At 45.5% G+C, this 19639-nt stretch overlaps 1 protein-coding gene across 5 annotated transcripts in view; it reads right to left on the bottom strand.

Annotated features, from left to right (window-relative positions):
- Window positions 1–7505: 7505 nt before the first annotated feature.
- Window positions 7506–19639, bottom strand: part of NECTIN1 (nectin cell adhesion molecule 1) — a 186609-nt gene continuing 174475 nt past the window's right edge. For 2 of the 5 annotated variants that reach the window (XM_083588727.1, XM_083588730.1), the window contains one exon: window positions 7506–10103. In XM_083588727.1, the coding sequence (XP_083444853.1) occupies window positions 9882–10103 (222 nt within the window). In that variant the 3' untranslated portion in view covers window positions 7506–9881. The remainder of the gene's footprint in view (window positions 10104–19639) is intronic. The other 3 variants (XM_083588728.1, XM_083588732.1, XM_083588733.1) reach the window with 2 other exon arrangements.

Genomic DNA, 19639 nt, shown 5'->3' with positions numbered 1-19639 from the left:
GGTCAGCCCTGATGAGACTGTGCAGGGGTTGGACTGTAAAGCCTGCACCTTCTAGGTCCCTGGTGTCACTATTCAGAGTACAGACTCAAGGACTTGTTATGGAAATAAAGGGGGGCACTTATTTGAAATCAGTTTTATCACCTCTCTCCCCCCCCCCAAAAAAACAACAACCCCGAGACAATAAACCCAGCCACCTTTTGTTCACAGCCACATAAGCACTACACTACAGCATGGCCACAAACCTGTATGTTCAACCGCTGAAATATACATTCAGTATGTAGCAATGGAGATTTATGTTACTGCTTTATGAATAAACACAGTGTTTTATGAATGGACTCTGTATTTTGTGAATTACCTAAGAGCCACCAATAGGGAGCTCTAGAATCTGACAGCTAACCAATTGGGTACTACCAAACAGTGACCCCCTATTGCTGAAAGCAGGTAACCAGCAGGGAATGCTTCAGCTCAGCCTTTGCACTGTTGACTGAACACCTCCTGCTGTGCAGATAATGGAGAAAGCTCATAAATTGTATCCCTTCTGGCATCCTGGCCAACTGTGTTACACTGGTGTAAACCCTGGTGCACCAGAAGCCCAGAATAGCAGCAAATAAAATCCGCTCATACATCAGCGACTGATAAGACTTGTCAACCAGTTCTTCCAAAGCCTTCTTAAATGATAAAGTTCCAAAATACATGCCAAAAGAGAGCAGGCCTGGGAAGAGTGAGGCATACAATGGGCACCACCAGTGAAAAGGCCCTGCTCCGTGTAGCTCCTGCCTTGTCATTTGATAGGGTGCCCACTTGCCCTCCTTCTTGACACGGAATGCTCTCTGTTGGAGTCTCCAGGTCCAGTACAAAGACCATAAGAAGGTCTCCAGCCTCCCCAGATATGTTCACTTCATCAAATCTGGCCCTCTTTGAAAAAAGTTTGGACACCACTGTCCTAGGTAAAAGCGGGACATTCCAGGATCACATCAGGAACTGGAACAGCTTCTGAAAATCTGGGACTGTCCCTGGGACACTGGGACACTATACCTTCCCTGTTGTACACAGCATACCTTGAAATACCAGTTGCTGGGAATTATAAGCGGGGAGAATGTTGTGGCACCCAGGTGCTGCTTGTGGGCTTCCCACATGAGAACAGAGTGAATGCTGCAACAGATGGGCCTTTGGCCCAATCCACCAGGACCCTTCTTATGTTCTCATGTGGGGGCAGCCCCTAATCTAGGTGGCTTTGAAGAAGTATCAGACAAATTTGTAGAGTCCCACAATGGCTGTTACATCTCTCAGTAGCTACTAGCCACAATCACTCATGGAACCCACATGTATAGATGCTTGGATATGTTGTTTCAGCTTTGTGATGTTTCTTCTTCTTCGGGGCTTTCTCTATCCCTGGGCATTTGCCCTCTTGTCATTTGAAACACATACACCCCTCTTGGGGGCCTTTCATTCATAGAGCTAGCGGCACGAGCGAAAAAATGTTCTAATTGCATATTGATCGAGGTTTGTTCAGCGGCGAGTCTTGTGTTTGAAAACTGGGCTAATTTTTTCTCCTGCTGAGATCTCAGGGAAATGTAAACCAACCAGAAATGCACGCTGCACATCCTTTTGTCTCTTCACAGGTTCTCTGAAATCGCCTAGAGGTCAATTCCAGGAGTGGGGAACCTCAGGCCTGGGGGCCAAATGCAGCTCTGAAAGCCTCTCTAGCTGCCACTCAGGACTTCCCCCAGGCCACACCCTTCTCTGGCCAGGCCCCCTCTCCCCAGACCATATCCCTTATCACCTCAGCTAGTTTTGAAAATTTCATGAAATTAGGGCCACATTAAATTTGGCCACTGGTCGCATACAGTCCATGGACCACAGATTGCTCACCCTAGGGCTAGGGCCTTCTAGAGGCATACCTCTCAACTGTCCTGGTAAAACTGGGACATCCCCTTTTCTCACATGTGAGCTCAGCAGCCATTTTGGGTTTTGAAATCTCACCCTGCCCAAAAAAGGCATATTTTGGGGGGATGACTGTGGCGTTTGCCTCCTAGGTGGGTCATAAGGAAAGGGTTAAAATGAGTGTGATGTGATTGGCCAGTGGAAACTAAAAGGAGGAGTTAGGGTTAGAGGGGGAGTTGTGTGAAAGTCAGTTGAGAGTTGGGAGTTGAAGAAGGAAGAGGGAGAATATAAGTCTGTGGGTTGGTTGAGTTGTGTGGTGAAAGAGAGGAATTGTTAGGTGGAGTCAGATAGTTAGTTGGGATAATCAGTTTGAAGTTGTTAGGAGCGAATAGGACAGTTAAGGAACTAAGATTAAGAAACTGCCAAGAAAAATTAGCTGAAACCATAAGCTTGTTCATGCCTATAAAATAAACTTGATTATTTGTTAATGTTACCAACTGACTGGACTCCGTGTGTACCCGCAAGGAGAAACGGGTTGGTGTCAGCGAAGAAAGCAATTACAGTGCTGGCACAGGGTCAAACGTCCAGGGGCCCTGTGTGATCGCCACAAAGACAAACTCACACTGCCCCCCAAAATGTGTGTTTCTGGGCACCATGCTCTTATGTAAGAGCACAGCCCCACTCCCCAAGTTGCATTTTTCGGGGTCACAATCTCACATGGGCCCCATGACTCCTGGAGACACATGGCCCAGTTTTTCACCTTGATGTGTTGCAAAGTATGTGGCGGCATATCTGATACTGGGATGCACAACCAAGGAGAGAGCTATTGCTTGAGAACAGAAGGTTGGACTAGATTGGCCTTGGACCTGATTCCATCTCCCTTCCTTCCTTTTCCCTCTGTCCTTTCCCTAATCCCTATCCCTCTGCTTCTTCCCCTTTCCCATTTTCTCCTCTTCGCTGACTTCAAAATTCCTGTTGTCCCCCCCCCCAAGTCCTTTTCCCCATTCCAACGCATCTGCTGCTGCTTCTCCCCTAGCCTTGATTAATCGGCGGATGTTTTTGCATAAACTACTTTTGGCCACAGCTCAGAGCAATGCCAGGAGATGTTTGATCACCGCTGGTGCCACCGGCAAGAGGAGTCAGTGCTGGGCCACAGTGATTCATGGGCATTAGTGGAGCATGTAATTAAATGGGAACTGTCTCCCTTCCCTGCACTATTGATGGAGGAAGCCGCGGCTTTCACAACTCAACCACTCCTTGATGTTTTCCATGCGGCGTGTCAGCACCAGACAAGGCCTGTCAAACATCACCTTGAAGCAAAGACGTGTGCAACGCGCTCATCAATCCAAACATCCAACACTTCAGGAAGCAGGCTTTCTCTCTCTTGTCCTCCCTTATGCTCACACATTAACTCCTTGCAGGATGTCAGCTAGGAGGCCGGCGCCACAACAGAGTGTCAAGGGCGGGTTTGCACATTCGTGAACATCACTTGATTTCTTACCGCTCAATCACTCCACATGTCAGCCTGAGTCGCACATGCAAGGGCATGATCTGCATTCTCTAAACTGGGTCACGCTCAAGACTGATCCATAAATACATGTTTTGATCTCCTGCAAGTGTGTATGGACCACTGGAGAAATAACAGCCCAGGAAGGGTTTTCATGTAACTCTTTCCTCTTTGCCTTGGTTTTGGTGGGGAAAGTTCACACATCCATTCACTAGTTTATCTACTGTCATGGCTGTTGAGCAATCAAGCACATGTGTGAATTGGGCTGATATGATTGCTAGTGATTAGGAATGTAAGAGACTCGTTTTCCATTTTGCCCTGTATTCGTTTGTATGCAGCGCTGCTTCCGTTCCATTGCAGTTTGTCTTCCAGCGAAACCTGCATCGTTCTTCTTGCCCCAAACTATGTTATTCATCTTGCTGTTGGTGGTGGTGATGTAACTTATGCAATCTGCTTAATTAATCACATAAATTATATTGTCGTTATGTTATTCCACCAATTCATTTCAATGCAAAGGAAACACAATCAATAAGGTATAGTTTGCAGACTGAAAGAAATAACAACAATGAATATGGATCTTATTCTCTGGATTGATTTTTATTCTGGGCGCGGGGCAAATAAATGAGTGCGGTCAGTTTCTATTCCTGTTTCCATTTTCACAGGAATTACCTGACATCCCTCACATTTATGGGTGGGAACCAAGTTGATCATAACACACCCTGGCTGAAGATGTGCAAGGTGATGGTGACTAATAATAATAATAATAATAATAATAATAATAATAATAATAAATAAATAAATAAATTATTATTTCTACCCCACACATCTGGCTGGGTCTTCCTGGTCACTCTGTGCGGTTTCCAACAAAAGATTAAAAATACATTAAAACATCAGTCATTAAAAACTTCCCTAAGCAGGGTAGCCTTCAGATGTCTTCTACCTGTAAATGTCATATAGTTGTTTATTTCTTTGACATCTGATGGGAGGGTGTTCCATAGGACGGGTGCCACTACTGAGAAGACCCTCTGCCTGGCTCCCTGTAGCTTCACTTCTCACAGTGAGGGAACCACCAGAAGGCCCTTGGAGCTGGACCTCAGTATCCGGGCAGAACGATGGGGGTGAAGATGCTCCTTCAGGTATACAGGACTGAGGCTGTTTCTCTCCATGGTGCTCAGTCAATGATGGCACAAGGAGGCATTACTACTTGACAGGGGTGCCAACTTGAATAAAATATTGGGGGGACCCAGGTAAGCCCCTCCCCCACACAATCAATCACATGATGCAGTGCACACACACCATTTGAATGGGAATTCCTATCAATTTTTGGGGAGGGCCCCCCGGCCCCTTCAAATATTCAAACCCGGTACCTTGGGTTTCATACGCTTCAGGTTACAGACTCCACTAACCCAGAAATAGTACCTAGGATTAAGTACTTTGCTTCAGGATGAGAACAGAAATCGTGCAGTGGCAGCACGGCGGCAGCAGGAGGCCCCATTAGCTAAAGTGGTGCTTCAGGTTAAGAACAGTTTCAGGTTAAGAACAGACCTCCGGAACGAATTAAGTACGTAACCAGAGGTACCACTGTATTGTGGGGCTGAAGCCCCCACAGCCCCTGGGATTTGGCTCTTATGGTACTTGATGCTGTGATGCTGTGCCTGCACCTGAACCAGTCCTCTGATCTGTTTTATAGTAAAGAGACCAGTGAAGTACTTGTAGATCTTACATCACTTTTCATTTCAGCAGGGTGACTGAAATAACTGCTTTCTTTATAACTGCTCTGTCATCACTATCGCTGATAACAATAATGGCATTATGTACCCGGCTCGGCAGGGTGTGTGGCTTTGAGTATTGGAGTGGATTCTTCCTCTCTCCTATCACTAGAACTCGTGGGCACCCAAAGAAGCTGAACGCTGGAAGATTCAGGGCAGATGAAAGAAAGGACTTTTACACACAGTGCAAACTATGGACCGCAAGGGGCAGTAGCAACCACCAACTTAAAAAGGTAAAGGTATAGAGACCCCTGACCATTAGGTCCAGTCGTGACCAACTCTGGGGTTGCGGCGCTCATCTCACTTTATTGGCCGAGGGAGCTGGCGTACAGCTTCCAGGTCATGTGGCCAGCATGACTAAGCCGCTTCTGGCGAACCAGAGCAGCGCACAGAAATGCCTTTACCTTCCCTCCAGAATGGTACCTATTTATCTACTTCCACTTTGATGTGCTTTCGAACTGCTAGGTTGGCAGGAGCAGGGACTGAGCAACGGGAGCTCACCCCGTCACAGGGATTCGAACCGCCAACCTTCTGATCGGCAAGTCCTAGGCTCTGTGGTTTAACCCACAGCACCACCCGCGTCCCTTTACCAGCTTAGGTAACTTCAAAAGAGTATTGGAGAAATAAGACTTTCAGTGGTTACTAGCCATGATGGCTATATTCTGCCTCCATGGTTGGAGGCAGGAAATGCTTCTGAACAGCAGTTGCTGGAAACCATATGGGGAAGAGTGCTGTTGTGCTCAGGTCCCGCTTGCAGATTTCCCACAGGCATTTGCCTGGCCACTGTGAGAACATGATGCTGGACTAAATGGGACATTGGCCTGATCCAGCAGGCTCTTGTGTAAGAACATAAGAATAAAACAGCAGCTTTATCAACCTGCCTGAGAGTGACTTCAGAACTTTCCCTATCTCCATCCTTCATTGTACAGCAGACATGGGGAAGCCATGGTTCTCCAGATCAAGCCAAACTACAAGTTCCATCATCCCTTAGCATTAGCCTTGATAACTGGGGCTGATGGGAGCTGGAGTCCAGCAACACCTGGGGGAACATGGGTCTTCCATCTCTGCTCTGAAGGGATCTTGGCCACCATTTTCCTTCTCTCTCACACACCTGTGCCTAATCCAGAGGAGGTTGCTTTTCCACCTAAATTTCTCTTCCATGGAATCTGAGTCTGAAACCCAAGTTAGAGAATTACTGCTGTTGTTACTAGAATATCTGAAAGCCCCTGAATAGTTATGTGATGCTGTGTTGTGAATCAGAGGTCAAGATAGCCAGCAACTGAACACCAAGTGACTGTAGAAAATCAAAAATTTGCACAGGATGGGAGATTTGGTGTTGACCTGGCATTGATCTTTGCAAACTAAAAGACTGCAAACAGCCAGTTTCGTAGAGGATCATTCCCTTCAGAGCACTTCAGTTGTTAAAGCTTCTTCTGTGCAAGATGACAGTTCACAGATTCTGCCCTGCTGATGAATGTTCTCTGCACAAAGGTTCCCAGGTCTATTCTTCCCGTATTAAAAAACCCAGAGGCTCTCATGCCATTAGCGAACACACGTGGATTCTCATGGATCAGCCTGAAATGGTGACAGCCCTTCCCATCCTTGTTTCCATGGATCAAGCTCTCAGCCAATCTGCACCAAAGTGTAGTTTGAAATCTGGTGGAATAAACTCACCTACTATTTCTGCTTCATTTAACTCAAGAGTTTTCCATTGACAGAATTCAGAGTTATGGGTACCCAGGTGGTTAGCTGTCCAGCATGAGGCTTGCCAGGTTCCCTGTAGTGATGTAGCAGCAAAGTCAATGGCAGGCAAAGGAGCCACTGATGTCACAGAGGCTGTGAAAGCCTATTTACCAGCTCTTTGCTCCCTTGCAAGAGTAGCACGGTGTCACCGTGACATCAGAGCAGGCCAGCCAATGGCTCCAAAGGTGCCTCAGGGTTTATTAGGGGGTAGGTTTGGCAACACATCAGACTGATAAATGAGTCAGGTGGGCAGGGTTTAAATATTATTATTATTATTATTATTATTATTATTATTTCCTTGGAACTGTGGTAATGCCTCTTCCTTTGTCTGGATAGAGGATAAAGAGAGGGGTTTGTGTGTGTGTGTGTGTGTGTGCGTGTGTAGAAACTAGCCTGCTGGTACAAAAGTAAGATTTTCATTGGTTGCTCCACCCACTTTTGCCTCTGGCTCCACCCACCACTGGCATGTGGCCCACGGAAAATTGCTCAGATGGGAAAGTAGCCCTTGAGTTGAAAAAGTTCTCCCACTCCTAGTTTATGTCTCAGAGCAAGTAAAGGAATGAAGGCAGACACATACCACCAAACAAAATACCCCGAACAACTTAATTCAGCTGGGATTTAATTTTGGGCCACATATTTAAAGTGCTAACATATTTTCATTACCCCCCCCCAAAAAAAGGAACATTCCACGCCATGGCCAACGTAGGCCTTACTAACAACAATAAATATTACCACCAACTTTGGGTGAGGAAGTGCATCACTCCCTTTTCTTTGCTCTGCAGAGGGTCTTGAGGGGGCAGGAGGAAGCCAACAGCACCATTTGTCCCGATATTCACATTTCCTCAGATGGCTCACCCGCCTCTTGCCTTAGGCAGGAAATGACATCACAGCTCCAGGCAATGGCTCCGAACTGGAAACAGGTGGTGTCAAGGAGTCAAGAGGAGGTGCCGCCATCTTGCTTTTGGTCTCATCGCCATTGGCTTCTCATTGTTTTGTTTTTAAGCTTGCAGGAAATGGCTGAGGTAGTGTGAACACAGTTTAGCTTGTGTGTCAAAGGAAGGGGGCGGTAAAGCTAAACATCGGGATGGGGGAGGGGGCACAGGGGAGAAGTGAAATCCAAAGTGAGGACCTAAAGTGCATGGGAAACAACACGGGGATCCAAAGTGCATCAAGCAATGTTAGCCTTCTTCAACCAAAGGTACAAAAATAAATGTTGGCTCAGCTAGGTTGGGACAGCCTCCATTGCACTGTTTCCCCTGGCAGATCTCCTCTAAGTTGTGAGACCCTTAATACCATAAGGGCAGAAAATATGGCTCATAAGAGCAAATGATCACTTAGGGGCGGGTGTGCCTTTTGCCCTGGTGTCCTTGTGGGTCACTGGCAGAAGGGCACACATAGCTCACCCCATAAGTAGGACGAGAAGATAATCCCAACCATTGACACATCTGTTTTCATAAATGCATCAATTTCTATTTTCTTCGGCACTATCCCAGGTGCTTCATGGTTTTTCTTCTTCCTTGCGACCTACTCTTCTCCAAGACTTTGTTTCCTCCACCATCCTTTCTTCAGCACCCCCTGTCACAGGACTTCATACCATCCTATTGCATGTGAGCAAAGAGGTGAGGTGGAGATGAATATCCTTATCTATAACACTTGGAGGATGCAGGAAAACATACATGTGGTTTCACACCCACCCACACTTCGAATATAACTATGCATATCTATATATCTGAGAGAGATACAAATGTACAGTCCCAAACTTGGGTTGTTGCTGTGTACAAAACTGAGACAGAGAGGAGAAAAAAAGGGAAAGAAAATGGAAAAAACGTCAAAGGTCTGATCCTGCATTGGCTTTCATCCTTTGTTAAAAGCAAGGAGGTTACCTGAAATCATTCATCTCCACCTGCCTGAGTTGATTTGAGAGTTCTAATCAAATTTGTGCATAGCAAAACTGGGAGGCTGTTGATTCCTGAACTGAACTTAAAAGTTATAGATGCATTTCCCCCCCTTCCTAATTCAAGGCTTTTCCTTTTGGTCTTAGGTTAAAGGAACGTGCTTCTTTAAATCCACTTTGCAAAACCAACCAGCATTTTCCTTCTGAAACCTCTGAATTGACTGCCCCCTGGGTTAAAAGGAAATAAACAGGTTGCAGGAGGGCTAAGGGACAGGGACCATTTCTTTCACATGGCTATTCACTGGAGTTTTCTTTGCAATGACCTTTGCCTCAAGCTTTCATGTCATGCTTTGTTACATTTCTGGAAACAAGACCCATGAATGAATGGGAAGGATGCAGACAGGGCTCTTAAAGTGGGAAGGTTCTTCGTAGAGTGCAACAGGTTGCATTTGGAAGGAAGACAAGAGTCCCAACCTTCAGGACAGGTGTTATAGCAAGGGGGTACGGGTAGAGTTAACTTGGAAGTTTAACCATAGTGCAAAATTGTGTAAATGGAAAACAGATGGTGGACATTTGAGCAAGAGGCACATTCCATCCAGCAGAGGGCAGCAGTGCAAATGCACTGATGCATGGACACACCAAGCCTGAATGGAACGGAAGCCCCAAGGGGTCAAAATTAGATGGGGTTGGGAAAGAGGAAGATGTTCCTTAACAAACAAGGCAGAGGTTACAGCACAATCCAATGCATGTCGATTCAGAAGTACATCCCACTCTGTTCAGTGAGGTTCACTCCCTTGCAACTGTGTTTAAGACCGCAGCCTTAACCTAACAATGAAAAGTACAAATGCATTGACACTTTTCAACAAAAACAGTAAAAATAAGAAACGGTGGATAGTAGCGATGGGGAGAAACCGGCACTCACACACAGACATCACACACACACAACCCAGACACAATCCCCAATGGCTGGAGGGGGTGCAAGTGGGTGGGTTCAAAGGCCGTAGTTGATGTGTGATAGCTGGAAACACATGGAGATTATTTCTTTTGCCCCTCCTGTCTTCATTGCTTTTCTGTGGGGTTCTTTTTAAACATACTGTTCTTTGGGACAGATGTACGGAGCCCTGGAACCAGGAGGTGGGCAGCAAAAGGAAGCCTCAGAATGGCGGGATGAGTAGGCGTCTTCTGGGAGATATGACAAGGGACTATAGACATATGGTATTCTTGCCAGGTACTGGTCTTCACGTGAGTAACGGCAGCTTAGGTAATCACCCGCATCCGGTATCTCTGTGTGACGCTTTCCAAAGTTCTGTGGGGAAAGGGTGGGGGGAAGAGCCACAGACCGTAAAATCACAAGTTTAAACAACATTGTAATGTAAACACAAGCCATCGCATTACCAAGGCTTCATTCACAGCATACATTGAAAGTGCCGTGATCCTGCTTTAATCAGGCACGGTTTCCCCCAAAGAATTCTGGGAGTTGTAGTTTGTTATGAAGGCTGAGAGCAGTCAGGAGGCCACCCCCCCCACTCCCAAGCTATAAATCACAGTGGTTCCTCCTTCGCATGGAACTTTGGGAATTGTAGCTCTCTGCAGCGAAACAGGGGCTTCCTAGCAACTCCTCAGCACCCTTAAAATACTACAGTTCCCAGAATTCATTGAGGGAAGCCATGGCTGTTTAAAGTGGCATCATAGCGCTTTAAACGTATGCTGTGAATGTGGCCTTATTCTGCCCAGAATAAGATGAGGATGGTATAAAGCAGCTTTTGCCAACCTGGTGCCTTCCAGCTGTTTTGGGGCTATAGTTCCCAGCAGATGGGAGTTGCAGTCTGAAACAGCTGGAGGGTACGAGGTCAATATAAAGAGCAGCTTTCTCATTGCTTTATATGTCAGGCAGTTATGCCTTATCAATTTGTTTATTTCATGTTTAAAAGAATGTAGGAACATTTCTATTTGCCACCCTTACACTGTAGGAAGAACAACCCAAATCAACACTGGGTAGCTCAGAGCATGCTAGAAATATCAGAATGGTTCTCTGGGTGTTAGGATGCACATTCAATGTCCTTTGGTTGTGCAGAACGCATTTAGCAGCGGTATCTTAACATCCCGAATTGAGCAGATGGCCATGCGTTGAGGGAATAATAAATACACAGAAAACAAATGAGTTTCAGTCATAAATTCGAGGGGAAAGTAGTAAATCGGTAGATGGCAGAGCAGTTTTTGAGATCATCCTATGCAGAATCCACTTCCAGATTTCCCACCCCTTCCTTTCTAAACTGCCATGATGGATACGCAAATCTGCCAGTTTTGTGATGGACAGATCTGTCAGTTTCAGTTTCGCTTGGTTCCTTCTTTTACGTATCATAAGCTCAATTTTCTGTAGCACCAGTTTACAAATTTTATTTTTAAGGCCCCATGAAAATTCATAAGCCATTTTTGTGCACATTACTCGGGATATATGTGCTTTTGCAAACCATTTCCCCTAATAGGATGCATCTTTATATGTTATTTTCACTAATATATACATTTCTATGCACACTTCCCCCAAATCTATGTATGTTTGCACACATCATTTCATTGGAAAACTGCACTGCATAATTTTGGAGAACTGAAAAGTTTGAAGGATGGCTGCGTTTTTGTTTGCACACTGTTTCAGTAAGTGAAAATTAAATAAGTTTGCATTTGAACTGTGAGCTAAACTTGGGTTGCCATGTTTCAAACAGTGAAAATCAGGACAGTGCTGCCAACTGCAGCATTCTGGATACGTCCGGACGTACGGCAACCCTAGCTGAACTGAATTTGTTCCTCATCCCATTTTGCATGATAAAGCCTTAGCTTTGCTTTCCAGTGTTTTCAAATCTATCTACCACTTAGGAGTTTCAGGATGGATGGATCCAATGAAAAGAGTCAGTGTGAGACAACCTCACATATAGTCCTTGTGTTAGCTAGTCGCGACCAAAAAAACTGCAATCGAAAGGTCCAGTGCTTGTGTGGTCAAGTTGACAACCAATCCCAACATCATGTGCAGACACACAACTGAAACCCCATATGCACCCTATATTTGAAGCACTAGGACGCCACTTTAAACAATCATGGCTTCCTCCTGGGGACTGTAAAGGTGCTGAAGAGTTGTTAGGAGACCCCTATTCCCCTCACAGTACTACAGTTTGCAGCGTGGTTTAACCACCAGTCCCTCTTTCCAGGGAACTCTGGGAATTGCGGTTCTGCAAGGGAAATAGGGACTCTACTAGTAACTCTCAGCACCCCTAACAAACCAGGATTCTTTGAGGGAAGCCATGGTGGTTTAAAGTGGTATGATACTTCTTTAAATGCATAGTGTGGATGGGGCCTGAATGTTTATCATGCTTAAACCATTTCAAAGCCTTCTGTTTCCCAATTCAGTCACCTTGATCCAGAGAACAAAAGAAGAAGAAAAAGAGTCCAACTCTGAAAAACAATTCTCAGGGGAAAAAAATCAAAGAAAAATCTGCCATGTCAGTTGCTCATCCCATTTTGCTGTCTCTCTATGGCAGGTGAGTGGCACTGAACTCACTCCCTTCCAAATGAGGGCATGCTCCAAATGTAAGCTCAGAAAATGGATAATTTTTATATAGCCTCTCATTTGTATCAACCCTTCTGTTATCCACTTTGTAAATTGCTCCCCAGACCTATCAAGTGCTTTGGAGACTAGGCTGTGAGAGAAATGTATAATTTAGCAGACAATTCCACCTTTTCTATGTACTAAGCAGAGTTTGGCTATGTACTAAGCAGAGTTTGGCTATGAAGCTGGAAAACACTTGACGGAATCCATTGAATAGACAGCGCTGCTATCTAGGGCAAGCGGGAGACAATGACAAGGCAAATCTGTATCAGCAGAACATGCTTGTTTGGCACATGCAAATGTCATGCTCGCCCCTCCCCTCGTTGCTATTTCGTTCCCCACAACCGAGGCAAATGAAACCAACACGAATTAGGAGAAAAGAGCAGGAGGCGTAGGAAAGGAGGAGGCAGCAACATTCCTCTAAGTGCTATCAGCAATGGAGGTTTCCACCTTGGCTTTGGGAGCGAAGTTCAGGAGAAGGTGCACCACCCCTCACAAAACAGAAGTAAGAAGCATGCCTGCAAAGTCTTACGTTTCCGGCCTCCTTCTGCACATGGAACGTTCATAGGATTCCTAGCCTGTGTAGCTCATGCTATTGTTTCCCCATTCACACCCACCTGTCTCCAGCTAGCAGGGTCACTGTGGCAGCTCTGCTTGGAAGGGGTTGCAGGAGAAGGCAAGCCTCACAGAGTTGCCACCAACAGATCCACAATGGCGGAGAGCCAATGAGGAAGCTGGTGGTGGCGTCTCCCACCCTGTTCCTTCCCTCTACTGATCTGGACCAGAGATGGGAGAACAAACACACTGTGATGGTGAAGAAGAACAGCAGGTCCAGGGGAGCTCTTGACAGGAGGCCTCTTTCAGGGATTAGGGCCCTCAACATATACCTAACTATGCCAAGCCTTGATGCTGCCCCTGCAAGGTGGGTATATATCTTTTATCAACTTTATAGTTGATAGTACTGGCAAAATGTCTCAACAAGGTCCCTGCCTGGGACTCACAGGAAGTGTTAAGTACATAGCTGTCAAGCGTCCCTTATTTGGCGGGACAGTCCCTTATCCCAGCGCCATGTCCCGCTGCTGTCCCTTATTGAGGATGTCCCTTAAATAAGCTACTGAAGATAATGGGGCCCTTTCTATGTCCAGCTGTCCTTTGCCAATAACAAATTGTTGCTGTTTTTTTGTGTTGAAAATATGCTATATGGTAATTTATGGACCTAATAGGTATCTAAAGCCATTTGCATGCAACAAAATATGTATTTTATCAAAGTAATTGTTGATCCCTTATTTTGGCTGCTGATCCCTTATTTTTGAGGCTGCTGGTCCCTTATTTTCAAATCTGTAAGTTGACAGCTATGGTTAAGTAACTTCCTGTTGTCCGGGTGTTGTATATGGCTATGGATGTTGAGGGAGTTGGGTCAGTTTAGCCTGGAGAAGACTGAGAGCTGTGCACAATATTCTTTTGAATACAGGAGATCTGACCCAACAAAGTGTCTTTGGGGAGAAGAAATAAAAAATTAAAATAGTCCAGTAGCACCTTAGAGACCAACTAAGCTTGTTCTGGGTATAAGCTTTTGTGTGCATGCACACTTCTTCAGGTATCTGCACACAAAAGCTTATACATAGAACAAACTTGTTGTTGTTGTTTAGTCGTTTAGTCGCGTCTGACTCTTCGTGACCCCATGGACCAGAGCACGCCAGGCTCCATGGACAAAGACAACAGAACAAATTTAGTTGGTCTCTAATGTGCTACTGGACTATTTTTTAATTTTTTATTTTGACTGCGTCAGACCAACATGGCTACCTACCTGAATCTAGAATTTGGGGAGAAGGTTGCCTCTGGGCATGGGTTGATCTTTAACAGGAAATTGCCTTTTACCAAGTTTCTTGGGGCCAATTAGCTCAGTACTGTCTACACTGACTGGCAGTAGCTCTCCAGGATTTTAGGCACAGTTCTCTTCCAGTCCTGCTTAGAGATGCTGTTGCAGATTGAACCTGGAACATTCTGCATGCAAAGCTTTGAGAGCCTTGTCTTGGCTTCCTATCACCTTTCTAAACACTTTCCCTTTGATCTGCATTCCACTTTCCGACTCCTTTCCTCCCTCCTTCTCTCTGACCTGCTTAGAAACCCTGTCAAGGGCTTTTGTTTGGCATCAAGGTCTTTTTGGATTGTCTTTGCTTGGGAGAAAAAGCCTGAAGGCTCAAGAAGAACACAAAACAACACCTTGCAAGCCCACTTGAGATCTGCCAACCCCACCTGCTGCCAACTTCCATGCTAAATATTTCATAATGATTGGGTTTGGGGTTTTTTTGGAGGGTGAGAGAGGAAACCACCCTCCACACACATTGAAAACAAAATGTCACTAATGATTTATTGATGGAACTGCAAAGTCAAATGGATTCATGAGGCAGGGAGCGCATTCTGGAGAACTGCCTGTTCTTGGCCGGATGTGTGAAGGTGGATGAATGAAGTCTAGACCTTGACTGGAGCAACGGGGGTAAATTAAGCACTGGGGGGAAAATTGGTGAGTGGAAAGGCAGGGTAGTGGGTGGAGAAGGAATGCCTTGCGCTCCTCTTATGGAGTCATCCCCTCCAGGAAAGCAATATGAAAAGAGTCAGTCTGTGTGCGGTGTTTTTTATTTTATTTTTAATGCAACTAGAAAAGCTGAATGCTGAAAACTGCAATTATGCAAATTGGACAACTTTGCAGAATGTCACCTTATTGTCATTTATTCTGCATAATGTATTCCAATTTGATTAATCATGAGGAGGGACTAGGCAGGAGGCTGAAGACCTACCCGCTCCTGAGCACTTGCTGCCAGCTTCCAAGATTTTAGCAAACATTTTGCCACCACTACTTTCCCCGGCATTACAAGCTATTTGCAGCCAAAAGGCTTTGTTTTATATTTGTTTTCAGTTTTTCGAGTTAACAACAATAGTCATCCTTTACATTTATACCCCCCATTTCGACTTCCCTCCTCTCCTTCCCTGGTTGCAAAATAAATTCATTTAATTACAGTGTACCTCCCCCTTAACATCTTTTTTTTTACAAGTTCTATCTACTTTCCCCCCAAGATCACCTTTTAACTGCTTTATTTTAAATTAGTCCTGCTAATGTATCTAGTTGTTTACAATGATTTTTGAAATACATAGCTTCCCCATTCTTTAATAAAGAAAGTATCAAAAAGATAAGGTTTTGTTTTAAAGGAAAGGCTGGATTTCTTAGAAGGCTGATTTCTGCACACAATAGGTTGTAGTCCACTAAGTTCTACTCAAGGTGGATGGACTGGAAATTAATGGCGCATGAGTAGTAATGCCCTTTTATTTCAGTGGGGCTTCTCTGAGTAGAAAGTTGACAACAGTGCAATATATAATTCTGTGCCCCCCCCAGCTCTTGTGGGATCACTGCATATCATCAGTTTATATATGAGACAGCTCTGTTTATGCCATGGTTCTGTTATAATTTCAGATACTGTTCTTCTTAAAAATATATATTATATTTTGGTAGTTAAAGATACAAACAATTTCCCATTGGTCATGAGGATGGAGTGCTTGGCTAAGCAGAAGTTTGTCAAGTGAATTTGATTCCTTACGATTCCAGAAATCAGGTCCTGGCTGGAAGAAGCCATTTGCCGTTGGAGGCGCTGGGTTGCCCAGGTCACAGGCGAGCCCCTCAATAGCTACAGTGATCATGCCTGTTATTGTGATTACATATTGATATGCAAATGAACCCCGGGCCCCCTGGCATTTGATGGTGCTTCCAGGGTGGCCTGTCCAGACACAGGATAATTTTTTCATGTCAAGCTCACCATCTGCGGCCTCACACCACGAAGGTTTGTATGCAGTGAAGCCTTCAGGCCCAGATACTGCAGAGCTTAGAGAGAGAGAGACCAAAGAGAGCATCCTTCACAGAAGCTCAGGTTGATTCACGAGAGGCTAAAGGACTGGGTGGAGCTGTGGGTTAAACCACAGAGCCAAGTCTTGCTGATCAGAAGGTTGGCGGTTCGAATCCCCGTGACGGTGAGCTCCCGTTGCTCGGTCCCTGCTCCTGCCAACCTAGCAGTTCAAAAACACATCAAAGTGCAAGTAGATAAATAGGTACCGCTCTGGCAGGAAGGTAAACGGCGTTTCCGTGCGCTGCTCTGGTTTGCCAGAAGCAGCTTAGTCATGCCGGCCACATGACCTGGAAGCTGTACACCGGCTTCCTCGGCCAATAAAGCGAAATGAGCACCGCAACCCCAGAGTTAGCCACGACTGGAGCTAACGGTCAGGGGTCCCTTTACCTTTACTTTTAAAGGACCATCTCCTAGTTCCCGCCCTTCAGCTTAAAATATTGGAAGATTTGGAGCCTCCAAGGCTTTTAAATTTGCCTCCAGAGGTCATGTGTCTCCACACACAGCCAGACATAAGAACATATTATTACCAGGTCAGACAACTGTCCCACCTAGCTCAATATTGTCCACACTGACTGGCAGTGGCTTTTCAGAGTTCCAGGTAGGGGGCATCCCTAGTGCTACCTGGAAATGCTAGCAATTGTCCTTCTGCATGCCAAGCAGATGCTCTGGAGCTGAAGGTAGAGAGGCAAGCAAAGGAGAGTCGATCTTAGCTCAGGCATCTGCCAGCCAGTGCCCTTTGCTGCTCCTGCCAGTCACTCCCCGAATCTCCCCGAGTCTCATTTACCTTCAGAAAAATTTGATATTAAATTAAGGGTAATGAGCTAATTAAATTTAATGGGCACCAGTGTCTCTTTTCATCCCCGTGTCTTTACCCTCACCCTCCCGCCCTTTATCTCCAAAGCGATTCCTACATAAGGCTAAATTATCTCTTTTCTATTATTATTTTAAATGGAATGTCAAAATCCCGGCATTTTTTTAACAGCCTGGCAGATTCTGGTTTAAAAGGTCTTCATTTGATGGGTTAGGAAATGCTACATGGGAAACCAAGATTCCCTCCCCACATGCTCCTATGCCTCTAAATGTGTAGTAAGCCAAAACTCAACAGGGGAAGTTTTTCCCACTCTGTAATTCCATTTCCGCTATTCATGAAATTATTAAGGGTATAAGAGCCCAGCAGCCTAGGTAGTGGCACAGGATTGGATTGCTAGTGGCCACCTAGCAGGGAATTGATACATGCTCTATGGTGCTCTTGGACAGTGGAGAAATAAATACCATTTTCTTCCAATTTCATCTTCCTGGAGTCCTCAACAAACTGAGCATTCACCTTTGGGTGTTTTATAGTTTCTGTAACCTGTGTGGTTAGAGATGGGAAGTTCAAAGGAAAAAGGAGGCACCAGAAGCCCTCAAAGAAGCCTTGAGAGAAATTTTTCCTCCTTTCTTTTTTTAATACAAAATGTGCCTCAGCTGGGAAATTTCGCTGCAATGAGATTACATTTTCAAAGTGCCATATGACTGGCTTTAGTTCTTACTTCAGAAGAACTGGGAGGGCTCCCAACTGTGGATTTTGCAGGATTACCATCCTTTCGCTGACAATAAAAATCATCCACCTCTGGAATAAAGAAACAAAAAATATGAGACCTCCCAAGGCGGATTGGGCGGGGGGAGACGGACTCTCATCTCATCTGTTTCACGAGGAACAAATTCCCAGCTTAGGGGGAGAAATGCCAAGAATGGGGGGAGGGTAAGTGATGAGAGAGGAGAGGAGAACCATCTCAAGATTGCTGCTGTAGTTATTGATATGTAATCGGGAGAGGGGTGTAATTTGGGAACAAAAGATAAGAGCTGTTTTGGGGGGGGCTGTCTCTGAAGTTGAAAATCCAAAGAGTTCCCCCCAACTCATTAAAGTGTGGCATCATCTAGGGCAGCCTTTCTCAACCTGTGGGTCCCCAGATGTTGTTGAACTACAACTCCCATCACCCCTAGCTAGCAAGGCCAGAGTTCAGGGATGATGGGAGTTGTAGTCTGGGGACCCACAGGTTGAGAACCGCTAATCTAGGGGGAAGATCTGCTGCACAAATCTCACTGAATCTTCTCACAGAAATGCCCCCATGGGCCAGATCGGTCTATCTTTTCCTCTGCTCACCGGGCCTGGTGCTAGTAAATGCCACCATGCTAATGCTTCACTGCCCCTCAGCACCCACACACCATGTTGGGTGCAGTGGCACCCTAGAAGTGTAGAGTTGGAAGGGGCCCAAGGGGTCATCGAGTCCAGCCTCCTGCAATGCAGGAATGACAGCTAAATAATCCCTGGCAGATGGCCATCCAACCTCTGTTTTAAAGCTTCCAACAAAGGAGGGTCGACCGTCTTTCGAGGTAGTCCATTCCATTGTTGAACAGATCTCACCATCAGAAAGTTCTTCCTAATACAGACATACCTCATGTTACGTTTGCTTCAGGTTGCGTGTTTTCAGGTTGCGTCCCGCCGCGACCCGGAAGTACCGGAAAGGGTTACTTCCAGCTTTCGCCACTCGCGCATTTGCAGATGCGCAAAATGACATCACACGCATGCGCAGAAGTCACGAATCGTGACCCGTGCACGTGCAGACATGCAGACGTGGGTTGTGTTCTGCTCATGTTGCGAACAGGCCTCCGGAACGGATCCCGTTCACAACCAGAGGTACCACTGTATTTGGTCAGAATCTCTTTCTGTATTTTCAATCCCCTGGTTTGTGTCCTACCTTCTGGAGCTGAAGAAAAAACAAGCTTGCTCCATCATCCATGTGACAGCCCTTCAGATATTTGAAGATGATTTTCGTATCACCTCTTTTCTCTTCTCTTTTCCAGGCTAAACATACTCAACTCCCTCAACCATTCCACATAAGGCTTGGTTTCCAGATTCTTCACCATCTTTATCTCTCTCCTCTGCATACATTCAGCTTGTTAATACCCTTCTTAAGCTGTGGTGCCCATAAATGGATACAGTAAACCAGGTGGGGTCTGACCAAGACAGAATAGAGAGGTACTATTCCTTCCCTTGATCTGGGCACTATACCTCGGTTGATACAGTCTATAATTGCATTACTTTTTTCTGCTGCGGCACCACACTGTTGACTCATTGTAGTCTGCTAAGACCCCTATATATTTTTTCACATTATGGAAATAGGCATGAAATCCAGGAGGTGAAATTGTATGTCAGCTTCCTCTTCCTCAGTCTGAATGTTGCCCTGTATAACTCAGCAGAGAGGAGGAGGATGGGTTAAATCTAGAATTGGTTGGCTCTGCCTGTCACTTCCTTTTTGGGCTCCCCGCCAGTCCCACCAACCACCCTTGGATGGATACCATTTCCTT

The sequence above is a fragment of the Podarcis filfolensis genome (genome assembly GCF_964270895.1).
Source record: "Podarcis filfolensis genome assembly, chromosome: 15".
Lineage (NCBI taxonomy): Eukaryota > Metazoa > Chordata > Lepidosauria > Squamata > Lacertidae > Podarcis > Podarcis filfolensis.
This window is presented reverse-complemented; position numbering and strand designations above follow the sequence as displayed.